The sequence below is a fragment of the Macaca mulatta genome, chromosome 17 (genome assembly GCF_049350105.2).
Source record: "Macaca mulatta isolate MMU2019108-1 chromosome 17, T2T-MMU8v2.0, whole genome shotgun sequence".
Classification (NCBI taxonomy): domain Eukaryota; kingdom Metazoa; phylum Chordata; class Mammalia; order Primates; family Cercopithecidae; genus Macaca; species Macaca mulatta.
In genome coordinates this window covers 96,362,446-96,377,068 of record NC_133422.1, presented here as the reverse complement: position 1 = coordinate 96,377,068, position 14,623 = coordinate 96,362,446, and the positions used below count along the sequence as shown (strand labels likewise).

General features: G+C 34.7%; 2 protein-coding genes across 2 annotated transcripts in view; one reads left to right on the top strand and one right to left on the bottom strand.

The window, feature by feature from the left end:
- Positions 1-9,947, top strand: part of FGF14 (fibroblast growth factor 14) — a 195,683-nt gene extending 185,736 nt beyond the window's left edge. The window contains exons 4-5 of the mRNA XM_001093573.5: positions 4,417-4,615; positions 7,849-9,947. Coding sequence (XP_001093573.1) covers positions 4,417-4,615; positions 7,849-7,985 — 336 coding nt within the window. The 3' untranslated portion in view covers positions 7,986-9,947. The remainder of the gene's footprint in view (positions 1-4,416; positions 4,616-7,848) is intronic.
- Positions 9,948-12,430: 2,483 nt separating this feature from the next.
- The window catches only part of ITGBL1 (integrin subunit beta like 1), a 245,764-nt gene continuing 243,571 nt past the window's right edge, over positions 12,431-14,623 (bottom strand). Inside the window, exon 12 of the mRNA XM_028837273.2 lies at positions 12,431-14,205. The gene's annotated coding sequence lies outside the window, so the exon portion shown is untranslated. The remainder of the gene's footprint in view (positions 14,206-14,623) is intronic.

The window sequence follows — 14,623 nt, the reverse complement described above, 5'->3', positions numbered from 1 at the left end:
TTGCCAATGTTAAAAGGAGAGTATATGTAGAAACTTACATTTCTCACTTCCTTTGAAAAATCAGATCTTCTAAAGATCTAAGGTTTTTATTTTCACAGGAGAACAATGTGAGGGAGAGCTGCTTTTTGAAAAACTCATTGCTTCTACCACTGTCTTCATCTCCTCATCACAGCGCCTGAGTCAGAGGCCATTTGTCCTCATTATGGTGCCATGATCATGCCAGCTTGCCTCACTCCTGTATCTGCCTGGTCATTTGAGGCATTTGAGTTTGTGGCCTGTGCTGTGCACATTATCCCTGGAGATCTCATCAATTACAATTATTTCCACCTACTGGACTTTAAGTAGTTCTACCTATTGGACATTTTCATTGCAATCTGTCTTCCTAAAGCATACTGCAGGATTGAAGCACAAAGTATGACTGTGCAATTACTCTCAAGAGCATTTTTGTTTATGTTGGTCAATGTCACTTTTTTAGGTCCCTTATAAGGAAATACCTTTGAAAAGTTCATGCCAAGAAACTTCATTTTCAAAAAGGAAAATATTTTCTTTCTTGAATAATTTTTATAGCATATAGTCTTTCTCTTTTTGTCCTGGCTACCAGAAAGTTCAGAAGTCAGTGTGTCATAATCCTAGTAATATTTCTCCCCTTACTTTGTGTGTTCTGGTTCTCTATTTATAATATTAATACTAACTATTAACATGAACACACACATACTCATGTTCTACAAACAACTTTCAGGTTCATCTTGTGAGAGATTAGGGTTGAAAACATCAGTACAGACATGTTCTTAACTTTTCGAAATCATCCTCCACACTGACAACAGATTTGTATTTATAAAATACTAATCAGGCCATATTATTATTCCCTTACCTATTCAGGAATTCAACATGTCTTCCTCTCACTTATAAGAGATCTAATTTGTTTATTAGAGTGTCCAAGACCCCTTACTACATTTCTCAAACCTATCTTCCCATCCACAACATTCTCCAATTCTGTCCCACAAAGCCTGTATCTCAGTGATGAACTACTTACAGTTCTCCAAATGTACCAGGCCATTTCCCACCTCTTGCCTTTCACAATACCATTTACTCCCCATATAATCACTCTAGTATTTATAGATAAGTCACTCATAACAAATATATTGTTCTGTCATTTTTCCATGAAATGTACGACTACTCTTATTTATCTTGGTATATTTCGTGCTGAATCCAATATTTTGTGTAAAACTGTTTTCATTGACTAATTGTGTAGCTGACTTTTGGTGAGATTTTCACAGAATTGAAGTAACTGATCAGGATACATTTTTTGACTATAAATAATGAGAAACTTTTAAAGAATAATTATTGAGTGCTTACTGTATACCAAGTTCTCTTCTAAATGTGTAATATGTATTCATTCACTCGATCACCCTAACTACCTTATTGCCCTATGATTTTTGTCCTCATTTTAGAGATGAGGAAACTGAAGCCCAGAGAGATTGAGTAATTTCCCCAAGAACACACAGCTAGACACTGAATAAATTGTCTCCTGCATGAGACAGCATTTGATAATTCACACTTTTATGGGAAATATTGAAAGGAAATTTCTACATGTCATTAGGTCATGTTCCTAATTACAGTTAGTATAAAGTTTTAGTTTTTAGCCCCTAAGGAATATTTTTCAGAATGGGTATACAACATTTTTAGAAGAAAAACAAAAGTTATTATTTTCTGCAATAATAAAATGTTAATTTTTATTGAATCATACGGTCTGCCTCCACAGGTGATGTTTATCTGCTCCATTGCTTGCCATTTACATGTTGAAAGTGTATCACTGATGACACCAAATAGTAACTAACCTCCACTTCCATTGGTTATATTGGTTCTACAGGAAACGCTGGAGTTGAGACTTCAATATTGGAGGAACAGATTAACTTCTCAAAGTCTTGAGAAAATGTATTAGACAATAACATCTTTGAATGTAACATGTGCATGTGTGTGTGCATTAATTATTTAGCCACAAACAAGAAGGCTGAAAATATACCAGTCTCCACTATCACAAGCAACTGAAGGCAGTAGTTCTCAGTTGTGGAAGATAGAAAGAATCACCTATCTGTGAAGTCACAGGCACAGCTCACAGAAAGGTGTTGTGGAATTGACTTCCTTAGAGTCCTAGGATGTGAACATTTCATCTGAAAAGATGTAGTGTCAGAAGTCCTTAAGGTATCCACCGAGAATAAACTGCTTCCTCTACATCAAGCATCTTTTTCTCTTTCATATTCAACATAGTGGATTCAGAATGGAGACAATACATCCCTAAGTTGCTGATGGTATTGCAAGCACCATTCATCATGTTTTGGACATTAAGGCAGTGATGATCAGAAGGGAATCCTGTGGACCTACGTTTCTGGTGTTTGTAGCAACAGGATGAGCATCAGTGAGCCAGGTTCTAGGCAGAGACACCTGAAGCCCAGGAGGCGGAGCCAGGTTCCTCTGACTTCCTCTAAGTTACCCACTAGGTTGGCTCTTACCATCTCACTCATAGCTGATTTTGAGATAGGTTTTTAACTAGTAAACAATATGCTTAGATGCCCTGGCCTGTCTCAGTAAAAAGACAAGTGAAATGCCAAAGTCTAATCCTTTTCTTTTAGAAGGTATAATTTCAACCAATATATTTATTAGTCTTTTGGGGAGAAGCCAGATTTATAGCTTTCCATTTTGTTTTACTCACCATAAATGCATGAACATGTACTGTTTTATCAATCTTTTTTTTCTGGCGCATGGCCTGGACATTGACTCAGTGAGACTGTCATTTAGTAGTGAGAAAACTAATAGGAGGATATTTGGAGATGCAGAACTCAGTGGAAAGCCAGAGCATTTATTTGGATGGGGTCTTATTCTAATCTGAGGTAGCATCATCAAGAAGAAATAATGATCTCCATAAATTGCTCCAGGAGAGGGCTAAATCTGTCATTTGGCTATTGCAATTTCATCGAATTGATCATTGTAACTGTCATCTTTGTCTTGAAAAGCATCTGCCACTAACAAAGCCTGTTCCCCTTGGAAAACTATTAGCTCTCAGTGAATTAAAGTTATGTAGACACTGAATAAATTGTCTCCTGCATGAGAAAGCATTTGATAATTCACACTTTTATGGGAAATATTGAAAGGAAATTTCTACATGTCATTAGGTCATGTTCCTAATTACAGTTAGTATAAAGTTTTAGTTTTTAGCCCCTAAGGAATATTTTTCAGAATGGGTATACAACATTTTTAGAAGAAAAACAAAAGTTATTATTTTCTGCAATAATAAAATCTGTTAAAGAAAAATGAAAACTTTGTGTATATTTTTTAGTCCAGTGGTATTTTTTAAAAAGATCAAGGACAGTAAGGATCTATTTTCCATCTATATTTATATACATATAGAATAGCACAGTGTTAGACCTATTTAAAACTAGCTAAGTGTCTTTCATGGTTTATAACCAGACAGGTTGAATTTCAAATTTACTTTTAATAGAGGACTATCAAAAATGCATATGTAGATTGTACCTTTATCAATTTTTTTATTAATGTTGCATGGGATTATATTCATTATTATTCATTCCAAAGTAAGAAGTATATAAAAATCAGCTATGAATATTTCTGACATTAATAATAGTTGTAAAGTAGCAAGCTTTGTGCTGCTCATCAATTAATGTAGTCCATGGCATTGAGCATAGTAGTATTTAACAAACTGTATGCTTTCCGAAAATGCTGGGTGGTTTTTCAGTTGGAGCAGCTTTTGATGTTTATCTTCAAGAGTTCAAGGTTTGGAGCCCCATTGAATTATTTTCAGCTCCTGTCACTATGACCAGCTAACATGACACCTGACCTCATCTGGTATACAACAATAGCTCTAGTGGCTGGCAAGTAAGCCAGCTGATTGTCATGGTTTTAGTTTGAGGTTTCAGTTTGTTCCTTTGGAAGTAAAATGTATCACCCTACGATTTCAGTGATCCAAGGAACAACTGGCAGCTGTTAAGAGTATCGTATCACTGTTCCTATGGAAACATGTAAAATGGATTATAAAATATCTGAAATGTGTATTTTATTTGGTTCACTTTATTGTGAATATCTGATGCTACTTTAATGATCCCTTTCTGATTATACTCTGGTTGAACTGTCTTCTGTTTAAGTTAAATCTTTAGTTTGCTCATGTCTTCTGTTTTCTTATGATATACTTTTGCTTCTGTATATTCTCAACAGTAGCAGATTCTTCTCAATTTATTGTATATTTAAAAAATGTATAGACAATTATTGTGTGCAGGAAGGGGTATATCCGGTCCTCCATGCCAAAGGACTCTTTCACCATGCTGGGAAACGTTCTAGAGAATGAATAGAATGTACAGTGAAGATCAAGTTCCTTCCTCTAACCTTTGTTTCCTTTTCTCTCCACAGGAACTTTTTACCCCTGAATGCAAGTTTAAAGAATCTGTTTTTGAAAATTATTATGTAATCTACTCATCCATGCTGTACAGACAACAGGAATCTGGTAGAGCCTGGTTTTTGGGATTAAATAAGGAAGGGCAAGCTATGAAAGGGAACAGAGTAAAGAAAACCAAACCAGCAGCTCATTTTCTACCCAAGCCATTGGAAGGTGAGTATTATGTATGCATTATTATTACACAGACTTATTACACATTTTATTTTTCAAATTGATAGGTCTACCAAGGCTATAAGAAACCCTCACAAATGCTGGAAATGTCATTTATTTTGATCTGGGTGATGCTTGCACAGATGCCTACTTAAGTTATTCATTTAGTTTGTGCCCCTTATATACTTTACCGTATTTGCATATGTATGTGTACCAGGAAAAATTTCTTCTCTGCCACTTCCAGTGTCTCAAATCCTCACTGCTACAGCCACTCTAACTCTTAGATAATTTAATTAATTAATTTAAAACAATTTTAAATATGTAATGATACAAACCTGTGATAAGTGTATTAGAAAAAGATAATACGTATATTAGAAAAAAATAAGTTTTGAGTGTGGAATCAAAAGTGTTTTCCATTTTGATAATATCTAGGTGAAAGTAATTACTTACTTGTGAATTATTGTAATTACAGAAAATTAAGAGATAATAGCTTGACTCTTAAAAAACTTGCTGATGTTAAACATCTGCTTTCAAACTGCGTAATTCTTCACTGTATACAGTTGTAGCATTACTTCTTTTACTAAAATAATTTATCCACATTCATTTGTGTACAGGAAGGGATATATCTGGTCATCCATGCCAAATGAATAGAAACTTCACATTTACTTCAATCAGATACCCAAAGAGCAGGCTACAAAGTTTTTTTAATTAATCAACAACATCTGCACCTCTCTCATTAATTATTCTGCCAAAAGTGTCATTTACTTTTATCTATGTAACATTTGAGAATTACAAAAATATTTGATTTTAGGCTATTCACATGTGTTTTCTATTCAAGTACTTTTGTTTACTCTTTTGCAGAAGATCAGATCTACAATAACTCAATAAATATTTTAAGCTAGCTTGGACAGCTCATTTTTCTTTTTGTGTTTTATTCCTACAGGAAAGACTTAGCCATCAAGAGAAAATGCATATTGTTTTCATAATGCATATTCTCTATATTGAAATAAAAAAATTAAAAAATTTGAACAGTCAATTCTTCATTATCTGTGAGTGTATAATTAAGTTTCAGTTTGCCTAAATTCAGAAAATCACTCTTGTTGGCTAATACTACTTTTATAATTTCAATGATGTTGACTTACTGTCACTCTTAATTATATTTTTCTGTAGAACAATTTATTGAAACCGAAACAGCCACCAGGGCCTATGTAGGAAAAGACAAATTATTCCATAGTCTGTAATATGAGTGAATTATCTCAGTATATAGTGGATCATAAGGATGATTAGAATAGAAAGAAGTTAGAGGATTTCCCTGTACCTCCCAAAAAACACATCAATGATACACTTTCATTGTTTTAAATAAATTTTGATAACATTGGACTCACCAATATTTAAATGCAAATAAAAAATGTAAAAATAAGGCCACAGATGCTCTAACAAGACCATGGTTTATTTGCCACCTTGCTTTATCTCTTTTCACTCATTTTATGTTTTGTTAACAGTTAAGAATTGACTAGATTTTTAGAACCTTACCTTTTAGCTGCATAAATGTAACAAAACCCAAAAGGGCTGTTATGTCATTTAACCGAGGTAAAATTTGGGAACCAGTTATTTTGCATATCCCATAGAAAATATCTGAGACAATAATGATGTAGTATAGAATGGTATTTGGTATTTCACTCATGTGTTTGTTATGTGTATATGAGTGTTTTGTGTGTGTATGTGTATATATATATATATATATATATATATATATATATATATATATATGAGAAAGAGAGAAACAACAGTTTTCATTTCAAAAAATTAGAAGTACTCTAAAAAGAGTTAAGGGGGTAGGTACTATAATGACAGAGGTTATCACGTTGTTTACTTGATAGAGGAAAATTAATTCCAAACTTTCAAAACCCATACCGAATATAAATTATGTTATTGGAAATGTTAGGACAAATTAAGTATCTGGTTGATTATTGGTACTCTAGGGTGTTCATATCTTTGATACAACTTCACTACATAGAAAATCAAGGTCAATGCTTCATGCTTTTTCTCCTAATTTAATTAATAGTAGGAGTGAGGGATTGGAATGTGCTTTCAGAATACGCATTAGTTCCTTTTGCTACCTTAGCAAGTCATTTAATAGAAGCCTTGTGTATATTTGCAGTTTCAAGTATGTGTGCTGATGAAAACTCACGTGCCGCATTGATACTAATGGCCACATTCTACCCCCTTGAACATAGAGAATGCATATGGTAGTTCATCTTAACTAAACCTAAGAGCTCTTTGTAAAATACCTTAAACTTTCCAAAACCTGAAAAGCAGTTTGGGCAGCTCGAATGCACTTGTATTCCTGATGGCAGATGACTTTAATCCCTAGTTTTCCCCAAGCATTAAGTCACTCTTATATGTCCTTTCCCGGGACTTCCAAAAATCATTTTGTAAAAAGCCACATGAACTACTGTGATTACGTCACCAGACACTATTTAGATAATTCCTCAGATTTTATTCAGGTAGTTTCAGTTGCTATCTTGCCATTCTGTTTCTGCCCCTATATCATGTCAATTATTAGATTTTTAATAACGTAGCAGAAAATGAGGTGTTGCCTTCGGCTGCTCAAGGGTCTCTTTCCATGATTGTAGGAAATGAACATTGAAATGATAATCTCCTGAAGGCTCTGGCTTATGGGAAGAGAGTTACTTGTTATTATTTTGTGTAGCTTTGAAGTTGACACTAGTATGACTATGTTGCTTTTGAACCACATGAGAGAAAGTAATTTAATGTTCTAGGATGTAAATACCGCAGCTCGCAAAGATTGATTGAAGTGAATGAGAAGTTCAGGTGTTGACATTAGTGTGCAGTGGAAGGGAAATCTGAGTTTTCTTTTTTGAGAATTAAGTTAAATGCCTGTCATTTTCCTATAGAGTGTGTGTGTGTGTGTTTTACATCATGGACCCACAAAGAAGCCATAGCTGCCATTTAAACCTTCTGTCCTACTCAGAAATCCATGCACACTCGTGTACATGTTTTAGGTATGCAGACCAGAGAATGTGAAGGGAGTAATGTCCTCTGCGGGCTGGAAATGATTGCTTTACCACAGGAATTCCTTCTCAATGGAATTGCTTTACTTCAGGGAAAACAGAAATGGGCAAACCGCAGTGGTCTGTGCATGTATGGATGGACCATTCTCACACCTAACCAAGCAATGTTTGCTTTTCCTCCTCCTTTCTTCCCATCACTAGTTGCCATGTACCGAGAACCATCTTTGCATGATGTTGGGGAAACGGTCCCGAAGCCTGGGGTGACGCCAAGTAAAAGCACAAGTGCGTCTGCAATAATGAATGGAGGCAAACCAGTCAACAAGAGTAAGACAACATAGCCAGATCCTCACAGGTGTTGTGACTTATTCGTCCTGAGCACAGTTGAGTGATTTATCCTCACCAGACATTCCTGCTCCGTGGCTGAAGAGCAGCAGGAAGTAAGCTAATGCTTACTCTTTGCTGTCTCCGAACTTCTCTGTTGCAAGTGGATAAATCTCAACCTGTTGCGCCCCCCACAACAAGAAGACACCTGGATAACCAGCTAAACTCAGACCATGGAATGCCCTACCAGATATGGAATGCCTTTTTAATATCTTTTCTGTGACTGTGACACTTCATGTGAATGACATACTTCACAAGTACACTCGATACCTTGCCTGCTGACAGCTACCCATAATCCTTTTTGAGTCCTGTTTCAGCGAAATCTATGTGTTTAAGTTCAATTTTGTAGCACACAAATAATACTGAGTAATTTCTAGTTAGACGCTGTAAACCTGTGCTATTATGGATTTCTCTTCTTCCCATTTTTACAGGGCTGCTCGCTCCACTGTCTGTGACCTTTTGCAGGGATTTTGTTCCTCTAAATCTTAAATGTTGCCGTTGGCTTAGGTCGGAGAGCAATCAGGGAATCAGGAAGCCTTCTAAACCTATTATTACAAATTGCATCTATAAAGATTAAGATTGTTGTCTCTGGCTCACGCTATGGATTAAACACACATATACGCTCTGTTCAGTAGCAGATACTGTGCTCCCAAGGTCGGCATTGCCTGGGTGGGAAAATGGCTCAAACACAATCCAGGGAAGCTCTCTATGATATGTGTTTGACATCCCCCTCTAGTTTCTTTGTGTGTGTGTGTTTTATACATATCACAAGCTTACTGGTAATGGTAACATTTGCCTTGCCCAGCGAGCAAGACCCACTGGTTTTTGAGAAAGTGGGTCCAAAGATTTCTGTAGGCCTTGTAGGCCTGATTAAGGTTCATTTTTCATCTATTAATTCTCATTATTTGGAAAAAAAAACAAAAAAAAAGGAAAACCAATAATTACAACCTACAAGAATTGCGCTACCTAAATCCATTTCAGATATACTCCGTCCTGTTTTTAATGAACCAAACTTAACGCCATCCCCGTTTCTGGCTGCGTTCCCCTCATACTCAGCAGAGCATGGGCAAGACGGCTGTTGTGTTCTTTCCTGCAGCAGCAATGCAAACGTTAGTTATAAATTAGACTTTAATATTTTTGGTGTTTAATGACAAGTTTTTAAACTGGACATATTAGGAAAAATATTTTTTTTAGCTCAGCATGCTGAGTCCGGTACTGTGTATTTCACCAGTACATGCCTCTAACTCAGCATTTGGGACTCCTGTTGCCCAGTGGCTGGGTTAGAGGTGCCTTGCCATGATCTCAGAATACAGTCTGTTGAATTATCCTAGATGAAAATAAAGGCAAACCAACACATCCATCCATCAGGATTTTGGTCCATTCCATTTCTTTCTTTCTTTTTATTTTGCATTCTTAATTTCCTTTTTAATTTAATACTGTTTGTTTGAACTCTGAGCTTAGGGAAGACAACTACCAAGAAAGGCCAGGAACAGTTGACTACACAGTGAAGATTCCATGCAAAATGTTCAATACTGGATCTAAAGGGGTTCATACTAAACTGTTTGGGAATATATTTGTTAACTCTGTGTACACCTAATAAAATTCAATGTTTTCTTCTCAGAAGAGTTCATTGAGACCAAACTGAACCTCATTTATTGAAAATTATATGTGGGATCAATGTACTGGCCTCTTGTTATTCTTTCTATGTGGGAGGATGACCCAGTCATCATTTTCCCCATCTGCACTGTATTTATTGGGAAATTATTTTGTCACTGCTTTCATAAATCTTCATGACAGCCCTTGCCCAGCATTAAAAAATTCTGGCCTGCTTAGCTGATTAAAGGTTTAGTATAAATTTAACTGTTTATGCTTATTTCATTTTCATATTGGATTCTACTTGAATAAATAAAAAGTTAGCAGAATGTTTGAGTAGATTTATTGTCAATGATGCTAAATTACAAATATAACAAAATGATTCCTTTGGTCATTTTTGATTTGGTGTTATGTCATTTTGAAGCCTATTGTTTTTTAACAGGATCAGTTAAAATAACTTCCATTAACCAATTATTTTCAGAAAACATATATCCCATAATATGTGGCCAACTATGAGTAATAAACTTGTAATCCAATCAAATGGGCTTATAGACACTACTTATAGCAACACATCACACACACATACACACACGTGCGCGCGCACACACACACAACAAACAGCCCCAGCTGTTTTTGTGACTGATAATCAGCCCTACTTGCTGGTTTCTTTGTCCCCTGCAAGTCTGTATACTGGTTTAAATTAAGATAAGATTTATTTTTGTAAATGACTGAGATTTATGTAAATGTGTATCTCTGTTGTGTTTTATATATGGGGTGTCTATAAGGGCATTTATCCCTATGAAGGATGTCAAATACTTTCTTTTAATATATGTTTAGACATATTGCAGAGGGGTCCTTGTTATTTGTAATTGAGTTAGGCCATTTACTTTGTGTCTGGTCTCACCTGTTGCATGGGAAGAGGACAGCACTGATGAGCTGCATGTAGTAGGTACCTGTGTATCAAGAACTGTTGGTATGTATTGCTAATTTGCATACAAAGAGTTTGTCTGCATTGTACAGTTTCTGTGTTTAATATCATTTGTTGTATTCACAAATACAACATATTGAATAAAATATTTATATGAAGGCATATTCAAAAACATCAAACAACTTTATGTAACAAAATGGCATTGCATTACCCACCAATATAGAGAAATGTCATGTAAATAAGTTGGTAAACTCAATTTCCCCCTTTACCATGCCAAAGAAAATTTTAGCTCTTTGATGATACCTCTCTTGCTATTTGTTTGGGATAAGACTTCACCATTTTTTCCCCTCAGAAATTAAGTTTGCTGTTATTAAGTAAGTGCAATCTGTCACTACTGATGTTCCGTATAGTAAATCTGATGGAATTCATTTGTATTTAAAGACCGTGTGTTTTGTACCTCCATGTGCATATGTCCATTGTATCAAGTCTCTATAATACTCCATTCCTTCTGCATGCATATCTGGTGTGGGAGGGTTATTTCTACTGATTTGTTATAGTCGCTGATTGCTTTGCCAGTCCCTCAACAATGCTCGGAAATGTCAATTGTTTTGATATTTCAAGTGACAACATTTTTGTTTTCTAATATAAGATTGCTTTTTAAAACATTTTGCTACCACTTTACTTGGAAAAATTAGAGAAGACATGCAAATTCTCCACCCTATGTAAAGAGCAAAATGGAACTGAGCATTATTTCATTACAAATCCTGAAGAATTTGGAGATTCCTGCTTAAATGTTTGCTTGTCCTGAATGTTTTTGGGTAGGAGTGGCTTAAAGAGATACACAATGGGTCCAAAGGACTCCTGCTCCAGTTCTTCTAATAGTTTGCCTCTTGGGGAGCAAGCGGAGATTCTTTATCATACCTAGCCACTTGCTTAATGCTTTAAGCACTAAAAGTTATTTTTATCAGGATAAACAATATCAGATTTGGTTGTCTTTAAAAGCAAAAACCAAAAACTTCTTATTCTTTAAGTTAGACATGTATCACTTCATTTAAAATTATCCCCCTAATATCATATAGATCATTAACATTTGATACATAATCAAGAAGAGACCACATTGACTAACATTCAGTTGAGACGAAGATGAAAAAATAATTGAAATTTTTTTTCCATTTTAGTTCAGAACAAGGCTATATCGAGGGAAAGCGATTGGGCTAAATCCTCAATATTTTTTTTCCAAAATGCAGGCATATCAAAATCCAGGATGTACATTGTCTTACTTTGAGGGAAATAGTAGTCATAGCTTAGGTTTCTTAGCCTACAATGTGGCACATAGGGCCTTTCACTCTCTTGAATACGGAGTAGGGTTTCAAAGTGTTGACAGTTGAGTCTGCAAACTAAGCCTGAGTTATATTTTAGTTTTTTTTTTTTTTTTGTCTTGGTTTTCACTAAGTCTAATTCCAATATCTACTGGCAGAGATTGTATTTGCATTTGAAGTACTGGAGGGCAGTACTTCCAAAGTGCTGTTGGAATCCAGATAAACTCAAGGAGCCCAGAAAGACAATGGGTATAATGGCTCTCCTCTCATGACTTAGCACTTTAGTTGACTTTTTTGAAAAAGTAATTGGGTAGAATACCTCAGTGATGATTTGCCAAACAAGCAGGGTTAGTGCCAACACCTTCTCTAAACTTGTTGCATCTCTTCCAATTGACATTAATCCCACAGCAGCTTCCTAAAAACAGGAAAAAGCCAATGAGATTTGCTTCTTTTCTCTCACCCATTACAAGTTTGTTCTTGCCCTGCTTGTTTTTAGGAGGGAGTTTCTATCGTAGAGTTGAAAAAGTACAAAATCATATTTAAAAAGGAAAGAGTCTATGTCTTTACATGTAACTATTTTATTTTTTCCAATCTAAATACAATCACTTCTTAACAGATATATTGGTGTTTGCATTGCTGGCATCAAAACCACACATACACACACACACACACACACACATACACACAAAGAAACATAGGGGATAGAAATAAGTAAAAATAAAATATTTCTATTTTCAAAGAAAAAGCATTCCTTAGAGTTTAGGTACCATGAAACTTATGCTATAATACAGTTCCAGTACTATGGTTTCCAACTAAATGAACACTAGAACAGAGCTGACTATATTTTCATCTTTGAACTTTTAGTAGAGATGGAGTTTCACCATCTTGGCCAGGCTGGTCTTGAACTCCTGACCTCATGACACACCTACCTTGGCCTCCCAAAGTGCTGGGATTACAGGCATGAGCCACCATGCCTGGCCTATTTTCATCTTTGTCCTAAATTTTAGATGAGTCACATTTTGAACTTTATGGTATGATAATTTCTCCAATATCTAAATTCTTTTTCTGAAAAAACAAATGCTGAGGACATTTTTGACACTCTTACATGAGACTATGAAAAAGAGCAGCACTTTTGTTGTAGTTGTTGTTGTTAATAAAAAGGATAATAACATACAGAGGATTATAAGAAAAATAAGACACACCTGAGGTTTTCTGATGAGCCGTAGAAAATCAAGGACAATTCCAGTGGCGCTGAGGCTGACAAAGTACTGCTCAGCTGCTAGCCAAATCCACCCTTAATTTGTTTTTGTACGGCCTGGGAGCTCAGAAGGAATTTTTATTTTTTTACAGCTTTAAAGTATTAAACAGAAACCAACAAAAAAGAATATAAGACAGGGATGTATGTGGTCCATAAAGTTTAACTTTCTGGTCCTTGATGGGAGGATAACCGCTGTGGTAGGGAAATCCAAAGGTCATTTGTATTACGATAGCTAGATAATATAATGAATTCCAATGTCTGTGCATCAGCAAATACGTCATCAAAATTGCTACAAAACAATAATAATAGGTTGTTTGCAGCTTAAAATGTTTAGGTAGTGAAGAGGAAAGAATATAACCTACATTATTTATTGACTACTTATATTTCCCTCATTTTACAAAAAAGATATATCAATTTACATAATAAGAGAACTACAATATGGTTGCACTCCTTAATCTCAGGATAGAGATAACAATTTTATAAATCTATTACATTATGAGAACATTGTTAGGACTATAAAACTCAGCATCAGTTAAATGTTCTCTTAAAATAATTTTCAATATTAAATTTTTAAGTAACTCAGTGGATGCATATTTTCCTTATTTTTGGAAATTTGACTTATAAAGTTTAAGCCATGACTCTAGAATATTTACATTATTAAAATAAAATTTCCAAGTAAAAATTTTCATTTTAAAGTAATACGGAAATGATTTTGCTACATTATTCTAGGATTTTACAAAATAATTCACCTTTAGAAAAAAAGTGGTTTTTTTAGCTCTAAACAATTACAGGTTGCCTAAACTAATGTGTATAAGTAGATTTACCTGTAAATATGTAAGGGAAGTCCCAATTATTGTACACTTTCATAATTCAATGTGAATTTCATACAAAGCAAAGTTTCACCATAAAGAAAATAAACATTTTGTTCCTATCACTGAGTGAATATTTGTAATTTCTATTTAAGCCATTTCTAGATTTTTTTTTTTGGTCCTTTGTGAGCTTCTGAGATTGGTGCCATTTTATCACAGTATTTCTCTTCTTGAATTCTTTGCATGACCTCAGGTTTCCAGTAAGTTATCCTTAGAAAAAAGAAAGTATTTTAAGGGAAATGGATGCATACTTCAGGCCCATTATATATGTAACTCAATATTGTCTTTTTAAAAGGCCACATTACCATGGAATAAATTAAAATAAAAAGTCAGATTTCTTGTACATATAACCCCTGCCCAGTTTTTAAAATGTGTTATTTCTAGAAATCTAAAATAGATCTCCCTAAATAACAATTCATTTTTAAATAAATTATCAGCAGGTAAATATATACTGACACAGAGTATAAACAACTTCTGTCACTATTTATTTAAAATGTTAAATTGTACATTTTTCATAATTTTTTTCTTTAAGAGAATCTTCTTTGATGAGTTTAAAGTGAGAGTAGACAAATGACTTAGTGGCTAAATGATTTCATGTCAAATGACTTAATGACCAGTTTTTGCCCTT